This window comes from Tenrec ecaudatus, chromosome 4 (assembly GCF_050624435.1).
Source record: "Tenrec ecaudatus isolate mTenEca1 chromosome 4, mTenEca1.hap1, whole genome shotgun sequence".
NCBI classification, from domain to species: Eukaryota; Metazoa; Chordata; class Mammalia; order Afrosoricida; family Tenrecidae; genus Tenrec; species Tenrec ecaudatus.
This window is the reverse complement of record NC_134533.1, coordinates 6,387,403-6,400,275: the sequence shown is the minus strand read 5'-3', so window position 1 is coordinate 6,400,275 and position 12,873 is coordinate 6,387,403. Positions and strand designations below refer to the sequence as shown.

Genomic DNA, 12,873 nt, shown 5'->3' with positions numbered 1-12,873 from the left:
CACTCAGGTTTTGTGCTGGCTGCCCTCATGCAGGCAGCCATTTGTTTCTCTACCCCTCACTCTGCTTACTATCTGGGCTGGCTCCTCCCTCCTCTTCCTGTTTGTCCACCCTGGCAGCCAGCTGGGGGTCATAGCATCCTGGCCCCTGCTGGGGTGCATCTGGGTCAAGCACTCCTCTTGGGAACACAGACAGGTCAGTCCTGGTCCCTGCCCTGGGGGTGCTCAGGCTTGACTTGGGGCCACCTGCATATGCGCCTACAGGAGGGGCTTTTTGTGGGGCGAGGGGCTGTTTTGGGGCTAGGGAGCAATGACCACTGGCAGGGGTATAGAGGATGCAGAACAGCCTGCATGGGGTCTTTCAGGGGCTGAGTCACCAGAGCCACACCAGGTGGCCCAGCTGTGATGTGGACCACCTCCCCACCTGGAAAATAAATTCCAGGAAAACAGGGGCTGGTAGTGTCTAAGATTCCTGGACATTCCCTGCTACTCACGGCTGGTTTCCGGGGAGAAGTGACAAGAGCCCCTTTTGCAGGGGTGTCAGCAGAGTGTAGAGCATCTGTTCTCAACCTGTGGGTCACGACCCCCTTGGGAGTCGAATGACCCTTTCAGAGAGGTCGCCAGATAACAGTGGCAACACTACAGTTATGAAGTAGCAATGAAAATAATTTTATGGTTGGGGGGTCACCACCTGAGGACCTGTATGAAAGGGTCATGGCAAGAGGAAGGCTGAGAACCACTGGTGTAGAGGGTGAGGCAACTTGGCGTCAGCAGGTCTGAGTTCAAATTCAGCTCAAGTCTGGCTTTCCGATACTTTCTCACTGTTCCAGTTCCCAAATACGGAAGATGGGGTAAGATGGGGGGGGGGCGGATCCTGCCACCTGCCTCGCTCGTCCCACAGTCTGAGATCTGCAGGATCTCCGATGTCGCGTTGGGAGAGAACCTGGTTTGGGATTCAAATTCCAGTTCTGCTTCTTCGACTCCGCCTCAGAGAACTTCACTACTCTGTGCCTCAGGCTTCTCGTCTGTGAAATGGAACCAGTGATCCCTCCCTGCTCCGGGCCAGTGCCAGCGCTCTCAGCTAACAGTCCTTGCTTGGAAGCTGCTATTGTTAGGACATGCTGAGTGAAACTGAAACCAGAGAGACACCCAGGGTGTCATTAAGCTTGATTGTCCCTATAGCAACTGAAGCCACACCCTCTGCTCCCCGCCCCCAGTTTTGGCCCCACCTTCCTCCCACCTTGGCCATCCATGACAACATCCTGGGAATGATAGGGACTGGCCAGGCCCAGTGGATGGGAGGGGGGGGCCCTCCTCCCCACACCACGCCTTTGGGCTGGGAGCCCGACTCAAAGGCTACACACCCAGGCGGGTGCCAAGTCACTGCCCAGCCCCAGGGCAGTTTCGGGAGGAAGGGGTACCTGAAGGGTGGAAACATTCTGGGGACTCTTCCGCCAACCAGGCGAGGCCCTGTTCAGCCCGCCCACCTTGGCCTTGCAGGGGAGCACTGGGATGGGAATCCAGGAATCTGAATGCCAGCTGTGTGGCCCAGTCACTCCACCTCTCTGTTCAATGGCTGTCCCACTTCCTGCCTCCACAGCAATAGGGTTCCAAGAAGGCTGAGTGCGACTTGGCTTTGAACTCCAGGGAGGATGTCAGCATGTTCAGCATGGGGATTCCTCAGCCCTCTCTAGTTCCCGTTTCTGAGAGTTTCAATAAATACTGGGGTCCAGGGAGCTCCTCCCACCCATTTAAAAAAGAGCTGCCAGTGGGAAGGGAGAAGGGGACTTCCCATTCAATTCTGTGTGTATTGTGCTATTCCAAGTGCTCCCAGGCCCTGTTTAACCCTCGGACTCACCCCCTGCACCAGGCCCCCATCCAAGCCTCACCCTTGGGCCCAGGCAAGGGCCATGGCTGCCCAGTACACCCCTCATTCTTGCCATCAATCTTTGCTCAGACTGCTCCCTTGGTTTGGAGCATGCTTCTCCCTTCAACTAACCGGGTCCCACTTTCCCCTCAAGACTTTGGTCAACAGGCCCCTCTTCTCTGGAGAGGACTTCCTCTCGGATGGGGTTGGGGGCTCTGGGGCACCACTAAGGGACCTCAGGATGGATTGTTAAATTAGCACATAGCTCACAGCCACCAGGAGGCAGCCCCTACTCCAAGCACCTGATGAATGGAAGATTTCCACCACTTTCCTTATCTCTCTCATGAGCCAGAGTTGAGACAGGTGGCTGCCCACCTGCAGGAACACTTCCTGGTACCAATGAGGGCGGCTGGGCCAAGCCTGGCAATGCCACTGACTAAGCTGCAAAGGCAGGCCCCGGCCACGCCCTTTCCTCCACGCCAGCCTGAGAAACACCTGGCTGTGCTGTGGCCTAGAACATGGTTTCCAGGGGAACCGGGGAAAGAATATTCATTCATTCATTCAAGGTCACTGACTCTGCTGGTCCAGGTCCTGTCGCCACCATGGAGCTGGCAGGCCACTGAGACTGACCCCATCGCTCTCCTTCTGAGGAAAGTGACCAAGTGCCTCTTCCCTTTCCCTCCTGCACAGGAGCCTGGCGGCACAATGGTTAAGCCCAGAGCTGCTGACCTGAAGACAGTGTGAACTCACCAGGGGCCCAGGGAGTAGAATCTGGCAATCTGCTCCCCATAAAGTTTACAGACAAGAAAATCCCAGGGGCCCTTCTACTCTTGTCCTTAGCCATCAAAATCGGCTCCACAGCACCCAACAACAGTCCCCTCAGATTTGGCCTGTGCCCAGGGTGCCACTTGAAGGGGAGAGGGGCAGCCAGTGAGCACTTTCTAATAACACCACTCCACCCACCACCCATGGGCAGGGCGGCCGGCTTCCATTCCTAGCTGTGAGAGGCACCTCTTGGCAGCGTAAAAGAAATACTTTCTATGTGAAAGACTTGTCCTGACATCCAGGTGCCCTGGTGGTATCATGGTGACACTTTGGGCCGGTTAGCCACAGGTCAGCAGTTTAAAACCACCAGCTGCCCGGAGGGGAGAAAGACAGGGGGCTTTCTACTCCCATGAAGAGTTGCAGTCTGGGAAACTCACTGGAGCAGTTCTGCCCTGTCCTACAGGGTGTTTTTGGATGGCACTGAGTTTGGGCTTTTGGTTTGGCTCACATCTGGACTTCAGGACCACAGCCTCTACGACCCTGCCCCAGAAAACTTTCTAGTCATGAGGGACTGTATCCTGGCACCATAACCTTCCACCACACAAGGCAGGAGAAGGGCCAAGATGATGTGGGGGCCGGGGGTGGGGGGGGTGGGGAGACCCCCAAGAACAGAAATTTTTAACAAAATGGGATCCCTCGATGCCAGCGATCCCTGGGCACCTAAGGGAGGGTTTTAACCTCTGGGTTCACTATTTAAGATGAGGGTCAGGACAGGGGGGCGATTTCCGGTGACTGCCCTGCGCCTCGGCTTTGGGTGCAGAGGTGAAGCGGGTGCTCACGGGGTGGCGGGGACCCGCGCCCACTCGCAAGGAACTCTTCCCGGGGAGCTTGCCCCCAGCCAAGCCCGGCCTGGCCCCGCCCCGCCCCCGCCCCCGCCCCGCCCACATTCCTGTCCGCGCCGCCGAGACTGGAGTCCAGGCTCCTGTGCCCGCTCCGCCGCCCCCGCCGGTCCCCGCGCCCGGACCCTCGCGGCCAGGCATGGACGCGGCCCAGCCCGCGGACGACCAGGGCCCGCCAGGCTTGCGGTCGGCCAAGGTGGTCTTGGTGGGCGACGGCGGCTGCGGGAAGACGTCTTTGCTAATGGTCTTCACCCAAGGGAACTTCCCGGAGGTGAGTGCTCGGGCGGCCCGTGGGGGGGAGGGTGCCGGGCTCCTGAGGACTGGGCTTCTCCCATCCAGCTTGAGGGACGTTATTTGCAAAGTGAGAGAGTGGCCCCCACGACAGGCGGAGTGGGGTGGAGGGGTCAGGCGCCCCGGGTATTAGCTGGTCTTCCGAGAGGGCTTGGCAGCACCATGACTTGTGGGGGGCTGGAGGGGCAGGGGAGGAGCCAGGTCTGCGATCAAGCCACTTACAGCTCTGCCCCCCTGAGCAAGTCTCCTGGCCTCTCTGCTTCCTCCTCAGCCCGCAGGTCACCTCTCAGTTCACCTCTGTACACGGCAGCGACTCCCTGAAGACTGGGAGGTGTCCTTCCCACCTAGCGCTCCTGCCCTGTCCCCTTTCCCCCCATTCGCACCCTGTAGACTGTCCCTGAGGGATTAAGGGTGCTGGGTCAGCAAGGTGATTTCCCTTTAGCTGACTGTGTGGCTCTCAGGGCCTGGCTCCCTCACAACTGCCACACGGAGTGGAGATGGCTGCCCCCACCAGCACTGACCAGGTGGACTGGACAGACGCCACTGTGACCCAGGGCCACCCAGTAACCCCGCTCAGATCAGTCTCTCAGGGTTCACTTCCAAGTCTCTGCTTACACCCTCTGCCTCCCCAACACTTTGCCGAACCCCTGGTGGTGTGGAGCTCTGTGGCTACCGAGCTGGGGAGACAAGAGTGGTGGGCTGCCAGCCGTGGGGCCCTTTCTTTAGTGCGCTGTGGCCACGTCCAGCCTGACTCCCGCTTTGTGGTTTATGGGGCTGACTCATATCCTTTCTGGCCAGCCACACATTTTTTAAGTTGTGGGGGAGACAGGGTTTTCAGGCCCCCAGATGCTGCCCATGTGGGAAGCATCTCAGGGGCCAGGACAGGCCCTGGGCCCTAGGGCTCTGGCCTGGCTACCCCAGGGCTACAGGGACCCACCTCCTTCCTAGCCTCCTCCCAGAGAGATGGCCTTGCTGGGAGGCCCAGTCCAATCTGAGAGGTTTAGATGAGAATAAGGGTCTGGCACTCACCAGGAGGCCTGGCCAAGGGAGTGGGGGTGGGGGAAGAGGGGGCCCTGGCTTTGTGGGACTCCGCCCCTGCCTGGAAGTAGGCTTTCCCTGGGGCCCATCTGACTCCAGACACTAGCCAGGCCTCTTCTGCTAATCACACAGGGTTGGAGAGCCAAAAAGATGGGGAAACTGAGGCCACAGAGTCGAGGGACACCATCTGGCGTTAATAGAGGGTCTAGGTGTCTCCGGCCCCACCAAGACACTCTCCGAAGCCTCCAGTGCTCTTTGCCTGTGGATCCAGCCCCCAACCCCACTCCCACCTCGACCCCGCAGCTCCCCAAACCTCCTCCAGCTGCATATTCAGTGCAGAGAGCAGGTGGGATGGTTCCTTTCCTGGCTGTAATGTGGGGGGGCAGTTCTCCCCACAGGGTCCACACCCCCCACTCTGCCACCTCCCTGCCTGCTCAGCCCTGCTAGCCTGCACCCAGACTCCCAGGGAAGTCCCTGACACCGTGTCCCTGTGGGTGATGCTACATTTCTGAGAGTCACCAGGGCTGACCTGAGGCCCAGCCACCCCTGTCCTGCCCAGGGCAGACCATCCTGCCTTCTAGCTGAGGACAGGTCTGCAGATAAGATTAGGTGCTTACTGGTGTCTTGGGCAGAGGCTGACCCATCTAGGAATTCAATGAACACAACAGGCAGGAGGTATAACCTCTGTGTAATCTCCAAATGATGTCCTAGCATGAGGCTAGGGAAGGGGTGGCCACAGGCTAGAGGAGGACCCCAAGCTTTCTCTGCTCCATGCTGGGCACAGGGACAAGGAAGATGCTGGAGTTGGTGACCTCAGGGAGGCAGGTAGCCAGGGACCGAGCCTGCTGTCAGGAGCCAGAGAGATCTGGCTCAGTCACTAGCCAGTGTCCTTGAGCAGGGCACTTCCCACCTCTGGGCCTCAGTGTTCCCATCAGGACAATAGGGGCTGTACTGACTGTCACCTAGAGGCTTGCCCTGGTGGCACAGTGGTTACAAAGCTTGGCTACAAACAAAGAGTTCAGCAGTTCAAACCTACCCGCTGCTCCAGAGGAGAAAGATGAGGCAGTCAGCATCCATGAAGATGTGCAGCCTTGAACCTACTCGGCAGGAAGAAGGATGTGGGGATCTTCTTGCCTAAAGATTACAGCCAGGAGCCCCTAAGGGGCAGTTTTACTCTGTAACACAGGGGCTGCCGTGAGTCGGGTAGACCCCAGGACTGCAAAGGTCAACGATGGTCCTCAGAGGGGCGGGGGTGTTGTCCTGACACAGCAGGAACTTGGGGCCACCAAGCCCCTGCTAAAGCAGAGGTCAGCAAATGGGAAAAGGAGTGGCCTTGCTGGGCCTGACCCCACCCTGGCCACCTGCTCAGGAGGTGTCAGGCCCTCTGGCCCACTGAGAGGCTCTGTGAACATCATTCCCTTAGTCAGTGACGGGGCTGTGGCCCAGAGAGTCAGGGTGATTGGCCTGAGTCATACAATTGGACACTTCCGATTTCAAAGTCAGCTCTCCCAGCCACCAGGTCACACGGTCCCCCACCAGGCAGAGGGTCTGAGCAGAGGGGCCCTGGAGCAGGCACGGGGGCATGAGTTGATGAAGGAGGTCCTTGCTTGTGCCTGCTGGTAGAGGGACAGAGTGGCTCTACCCCCTCCACCTCCCCACCCCACCCCACCACTATGCTTTTCCCCGCCCCAACCCCAACCATGCCCATATTCAAGGACCCATAGCTGACCAGGGCCCAGCTCCAGGCACGCAGACTTGAAAACCTCCTGAGTGGGTGCCCCAGTTGGCATAGGCAGGTAGGGCAGGGTCCCGCCAGGCCTGGTGACCCCTCAGGGCCAAGGGCACTCATGGCAGAGCATTTTGAAAGCTGCTGGAGCCCTGGTGCTGTCGTGGTTACACGGTGGGTGTCTAACTGCAACGTCAGCAGTTTGAAATGAGGCTTTCTATTCCTGTAAAGAGCTATAGTCCCGCAGAAACCCACAGGGATGGTTCTACCTTGTCCCGTAGGGTCGCTATGAGTCGGTATCAGCTCCAGGACAGTGGGTTCTTAGCGTTAGAGCCAGCCACTGTGCCCACATCTTCATCTGGATGGGGCCCTGGCCAGAGGGGGGACAGGGGTAAGGGACAGGGAGGGTGTCCAGGCAGGGCCTGAGGGGTGCGGATGGTTGTTGAGTGACTAAAGGAACACACCCGGCATGTGGGTTAATGCCTCCCCAGGAGACAGGAAGAGCAGGGACGAAGGCTCAGCCTCCAGCACACAAAGACCAAAGTAACAGCATGGCCCAAGGACTTGTGTTGCGCTCGGCACCATGTCAACAGTGCTACTGGGGTGTCTCATCGGACCCTTTCCCCACACTCTGTGTGGGTACCTGTTGTCCCGTTTTACAGGTGAGGGGAGTGAGGCCTCAGGAGGCACACCGTTTTCTCTGGACACAGAGCTTGGGAACTGTGGCTCACATCCACAGGGGGGGTTCTACCCTGTCCTCAAGGGGCAGCTTAGAGCCTTCCAGAAACAACTTCTGTTTTCTACTGCCACAAACGTGGGCACGATGCTGGGGCGCTGGCCTCAGTATCACAGGACCCCACCCCTCTCAGCGATGACCTTTGTCATCCTCCCAGGACTACACCCCCACAGTGTTTGAGCGGTACTCTGTCACGCTGCAGGTGAGAGGCAAGCCCGTGCGCCTCCATCTCTGGGACACAGCAGGTGAGTGTGCCGGGCCTCGGGGAGGGTGGGGTGAGCGAAGGGCCCCAGGAAGCCAACCAGCCTCACAGGGTCAGGGGTCAGCCAGGGTGGAAAGTCCCCGAGGAACCTGGTTTCCCCTTGCTTCTGCGTCTGTGTGCCTGCCTCCTCATGCAAGGTAGCCCCATGTTCTGGGGCTCTTTGCTCTCAAGGGGTGGACTGGCTGTCCCCACTCCCATCCCCTAGCGCTCTACCCCAGTCTAGCTTATGGAAGAAGCATCTGACCGTAGCTTTGACCTCACTCCTCCCTTCTGACCTAGCCTGGACAAGGGTTCAGAGTCAAGTCTATACCAAAAGGTCAAAGCTAAGTGTGGGGACTCCCACCTGCTCCCTGACCTTTGGTGGGCTCACATACCTGTGCCAGGGTCCCTTCCCGCCTCTCCCTCTTCACTCCCCAAGCCTGGGGCAGAGCGGGCTCCTGGGTGACCAGCCATCAGTCCTCCAGGCCTGGCCGTACTCCTTCGAAAACAGACTGCTGTCAGCATGTGGTCTCATCCAGGCTGGGCTTCCCAGAGCGGCTTTCACCCCACGCAGCTTCCTTCAGGTGGGACCAACCCATGTCCTCCAGAGGCTGCCCTAGCCCACCATCTGCTGATGACACCTCCTGGGGTTGGGGCGGTGCTGGCAGTGGGCAAGAGGGAGTGACCACCCCCACTCTGCCCAGGGCAAGATGACTATGACCGCATGCGGCCCCTGTTCTACACCGAGGCCAGCGTCCTACTGCTCTGCTTCGACGTCACCAACCCTCACAGCTTCCATAACGTCTCAGAGCGGGTAGGTCCTGACGGCCGGGTCCCGCAGCCCCTCCCTCACCCGGGCCGACTGGCGCCAGAGCTGGGCCTGGCATGACATAGAGGCCCAGAGATCTGCCCCCACCGTCAAGTGCCCCTCTCGCCAAGTTCCAAACATGCTGGCTCTTTGCTGAGTTGTCAGCTGGTCCAGAAACCCTTGTCTGTCCCTAGCTGTCCCGCCCTGGACAGCAAGATCACATCTGACCCTGGCAGCCGCCAGCCCCCAGGTCACAGTAACAAAGGCAGCCACGTTCAGTGAGAACTCACTTCGGTGGGAGCGTGGGTGCCGCGAGTGTTTTGCAGTTGGCAGCTGACCTAAGGGTTCAGCAGAAGAAAGGTCTGGAGAACTTCGCAAAGTATTGCTGCTGTGTGCTGTCGACTCATCTAAGCAACCCTGTCAGATAGCACAGGACTGCCCCCCTCGACCCCCCCTGGGAGCAGACCGCCAGGTCTTTCCTCCTGCAACCAGGTGGCTTCAAACCGCCAACCTCTCAGTTCAGAGCCAAGCGCATAACCAGTGCGCTACCAGGGCAAGACTATCATGGGGTGGTCCAGCTCTGTAGCACATGGGTGGCCAGGAGTCGGAATACACTCAATCATGACGGGTTTGGGTTTTACCACCTGCCGGGTTCTGTTCTGGGGACCAGGAGAGATGGTGGACGCTGGGACTGGTGCTAGCCGTGGGGAGGAGGGGCGGCTGGATTCTCGATCTGGTCTGAAGGCAGAGTGTCAAGACTTGCTGAAGGACTGGACGTGGTGGGAGGGTGACCAGGGCAAGGAGGAAACACTTCCTTTCCCAGGGAGGAGAGCGGGCAGGCGGGGCACTAGGTGGAGGTCAGCTGGAGGTTAGAAGTAGATACTCTGTATGTCAGGAAGGCAGGGCACACGGGGGCAGAGCCTGAAGAAGATGAGGGGGCATGAGGAGGAGGAGGAGGGCCGACTGAAGAAACTAGAGGCCCCACGGGGTGTTGGGGTCCCAGGCGGAAGCCCAAGGACTTGACTGTTGGATTTAGCATGGTGGGGGTGTCAGAGGAAACCTTTTCAAGGGCAATTATGGTGGCAGGGTTGTTTGTGGGAATCTGGGCTCTGACCTGCCACCGTGGCCAGGTGTACTATAGTACCTGCCAAGACCCAGCGAGTCCCATCCATGTGGCCAGTGACTGCTGGACTGGGCTTCAAGTGAGCACCAACAAAGGGGCCTGGCTACCACTGCTGAGGGCTCTGAAAAAGGACCTACTAAGAGGTCCTGGATCGAGTGGCAGGGAAACGTGGAGCAAAACTTAAATCATGAAAGAACAGACCAGTCTAAGTGATCCGCGAGAGACTGGCAGGAGTCCGATGCTGTGGCCTTTGGCTACCCTTCAGGCCTGGACCTGAACCCACCCCGACCACAGACAGGTCTCTAGGTGGAGTCACTCCAGGGAAGAACACTCTCAGCGTCATCAAGCCGGAGGACTCCAAAGGGTGGCGGCTGTTGCGGGATAAAGTTCAGGAGGCAGGGCAGGAAGGGTCAGGGAACACGAGGAGGAAGTGGGCGACACAGTGGTCCCTGTGAGGGTGGCGATGTGTATGCATGTCCTTGTGAGGTGTCATCCGGTCAGCTCTGACCCATAGCAACCCCGTGCACAATCGCTCCTATGCCCACGCCCATGGTTGTAGCCACTGTGTCCGTCCACCTCGTCAAGGGCCTTTCTCTTTTTCACTGCCCCTCCACTTGACCCGGCCTGATGTCCTTCTCCAGGGACCGGTCTCTCCTGACAGCATGTCCAAAGTGTGCTTGGCTGGCCCTCTGGGAAATGGGTTTGCCATTCAACTGTCACCTGATTTGTAAATAATACTTTTTAAATGGGGGGTGTGTGGAGGGACCACGGAGCCCAGCCGGGGCCCAGGCTCCGGGGGCTGCAGCAAAGCCCTCTGAGGGTGAGCACAGGATCCATGGGGCTGAGGGGATGGGGTGGAGGTTGTCACACTTGGAAAGTTCTGGAAGCCTGGTTTACCCCACACCCCACAAAGCAGCTGACATGACAGCCCACCCCCCCTCACCAGCCGCCAAAACTGCCACTCACTGTCCCCACCCTCATTTTGGAGCTGCTTGAATAGACAGGGGGTTATTTGTAAATGGTTGCTTGTTCTGGGACATCTTTTATCCGGTTTCAGAGGTGGGAGCCCTAACCTGACCATGCTGCACACTCTGTGTGACCAAGACTCATTACAAGGCCACGTCCAGCCATGGCCCTGGTTCCCCGGGGGTTGGGGGATGGACGATCATCTCCTGGAAGCCCTCCACCAGAGCCTGCCCCCTCCAAGTTGAGGGCATCGCTGGGGTCAGGCCTGAAAGCGGGAGAGGCTTTCAGGACCACTCCTGACAGGCCCCGCCCCCCACCCCACAGTGGTACCCAGAGGTGAGTCACTTCTGCAAGGAGACACCCATTGTCGTCGTGGGCTGCAAGACAGACCTGCGCAAGGACAAGAAGATGGTGAATAAGCTGCGGAAAAAAAGACTGGAGCCAGTGACTTACCACAGGGTAGGAACTTGGGCAGGGCTGGGGGACCGGGTGTGGGGGCACAGCCAGGAGGGCCTCCCTCTGAGGCCCCAGGTGGCCAGCTGGCACAGGGGGTGGGGTGGGGGCAGCTCAGGCTATCCACTGGAATGTGCTTAAAGGTTCTTCCTGTAGAAGGAAGAAGAAGGGAGGGAGCTTGCCCTACCCACGCACTTCACAGGTGAGGAGTCCGAGGCCCAGAGGGGTCACCCAGCGCTCCGGGGGTGGGGTGAGGTGTTGGGTTGGCCCAAGAAGTAGTTGAGTTTGTTGGTGGCTTAAGAGGCACAGAGATGCGGCCCTGGGGCTGAGGAAAGAACCAAGGTTGGAGGCTGCTGGGTGAGCTTGGTAGAGCCAGGGGGCAGGGACGATTACCTAGCAAACTCCCACCCTGCTGTTTAGCCCTGGAGAGCCCTCGCTCAGGGATGAGGGAAGCAAGACCAGAGGTCTACCCAGCAGCCCAGCCTCACAGTAGCTCCACCCGCTGTCCCTGTAGGGCCAGGAGATGGCGCGGTCCGTGGGCGCGGTGACCTACCTTGAGTGCTCGGCCCGGCTCCAGGAGAACATCCACAGCGTCTTCGAGGAGGCTGCAGCCGTGGCCCTCAGCAGCCGAACACAAAACTTCTGGCGGCGGATAAAACAGAGCCCCTGCGTGCTGACCTGACCTGTCCCTGCCCCGCCCCGCCGACCCGCACAGCCCGCAGGCCCACATGTGCATACTGGGCAGGAGGGAGGGCGCTGGGCACTGACCTGCCTCTGTGGCTGAGCGGACTGCACCTACTCTCAACAGTGGCTCGTGGTTGCTGACTGTCCTACTTTTACACCTAGTAGGTAGTGGTCAGTGACTGCTCTACTTATGACACCTTGATGGACGGACACCACGATGCCTGCCTGGAGCCCTGGACTGCAACAAGCCTTCTGAGGCTTCAGCAAAGGGCTCCCAGTGCCCTCAGAACTACCAAGTCTCCTGGACTCTAACCTTGGTTCAGGCAAGGGCCCTGGACCAGCCGTCTCGGAATGTGCAGCCTGGCGCCACCTGGCGGCTACTCCTGGGGACTCCTTGGAGTCAGAGTCTGGACCATCCTTTGCCCAAATCCTCTCTTCCCTGGCCCCCACCCCATCAGTACTGTCCAACTAAAATGACATCGCGTGTAGGTCGCCCCAGGCCTTTTTGTTCCAAAGAGGATGAGCGCCTGCCCCGTGTAGGCTCTGGAGGGATGCTTAGATCCAAATACAGGTGCTTCCCTTCCAGGTCGCTGGGCACAGTTCTGGGACTGTCTGAGCCTCGGCGTTCTCGTCTGTGGAGGGGGACTGAGCACAGACTACATCATGGGCGAGAGGGGCGAGCTGGCCAACAAACACACCAAGAGTTAGGGAACACTCACGAGCTCGGCTTTCATGTCCTAGCAGGCTGACCCCCGCTTTGTTGCGCTCTGAAGAGTTCAGGGCCCCTCTCGGCCAGCGATTGTACGGGCGCTGTTTGTGCACCCGCTCGTGCTCCCACTGTGTCTGTGCGGGGCAACCTTCCCAGCTGGGTCCCTGTCGCTGCACACTCAGTCGGGTAGGATATAGTGTAAACGTCACTTGTACATGCCGCCAACTCAAAGACTCCATTCTGACTCAGAGAGACCCGCCAGGACAGGGTAGAACTGGCCCCTGCAGCTTTCTGAGACTGCTCTTTACAGGAATAGAAAGCCTCTCGTTTTTTCTCCAGCGGAGCGGCTGGTGGTTTCAAACTGCTCACCTCGAGGTTAACAGCCAACACTTAATCTGTTAGGCCGCCAGGAAAACAAATAGGAACCGTGGTGGTGACATGGATGAAGCGTTGGACTGCAGGTTAGAGCCCACCAGCCGCTCGCTCCTCAGGAGACAGGTGAGAGAAAGCTGGGGCTGTCTGTTCCAGGGACTTACAGTCTCGAACCCTATAGAGCAGTCCCTGTCTGTC

The 12,873-nt window shown here is 59.0% G+C and overlaps 1 protein-coding gene across 2 annotated transcripts; it reads left to right on the top strand.

Annotated features, from left to right (window-relative positions):
- Nucleotides 1–3,574: 3,574 nt before the first annotated feature.
- Nucleotides 3,575–12,082, top strand: RHOD (ras homolog family member D). 2 transcript variants are annotated; one of them, XM_075545300.1, is made up of 6 exons: nucleotides 3,575–3,799; nucleotides 7,075–7,245; nucleotides 7,477–7,564; nucleotides 8,265–8,374; nucleotides 10,782–10,916; nucleotides 11,425–12,082. In XM_075545300.1, exons 1-6 carry the CDS (start codon nucleotides 3,668–3,670, stop codon nucleotides 11,590–11,592), a joined length of 804 nt encoding a protein of 267 aa, XP_075401415.1. In that variant the 5' UTR covers nucleotides 3,575–3,667; the 3' UTR covers nucleotides 11,593–12,082. The 2 variants fall into 2 exon arrangements, with proteins under 2 accessions (XP_075401415.1, XP_075401416.1); XM_075545301.1 differs by lacking the exon at nucleotides 7,075–7,245 and having other exon boundaries at nucleotides 3,576–3,799.
- Nucleotides 12,083–12,873: the final 791 nt, after the last annotated feature.

Excerpts from the sequence above, each read along its gene's own strand:
- RHOD (XM_075545300.1), top strand. The coding sequence starts at position 3,668 with ATGGACGCGGCCCAGCCCGCGGACGACCAGGGCCCGCCAGGCTTGCGG. Across the intron at positions 7,246-7,476 it reads CCTGTTGTCCCGTTTTACAG|GACTACACCCCCACAGTGTT; the intron begins GTGAGGGGAGTG and ends TCATCCTCCCAG. Across the intron at positions 10,917-11,424 it reads AGCCAGTGACTTACCACAGG|GGCCAGGAGATGGCGCGGTC; the intron begins GTAGGAACTTGG and ends CTGTCCCTGTAG.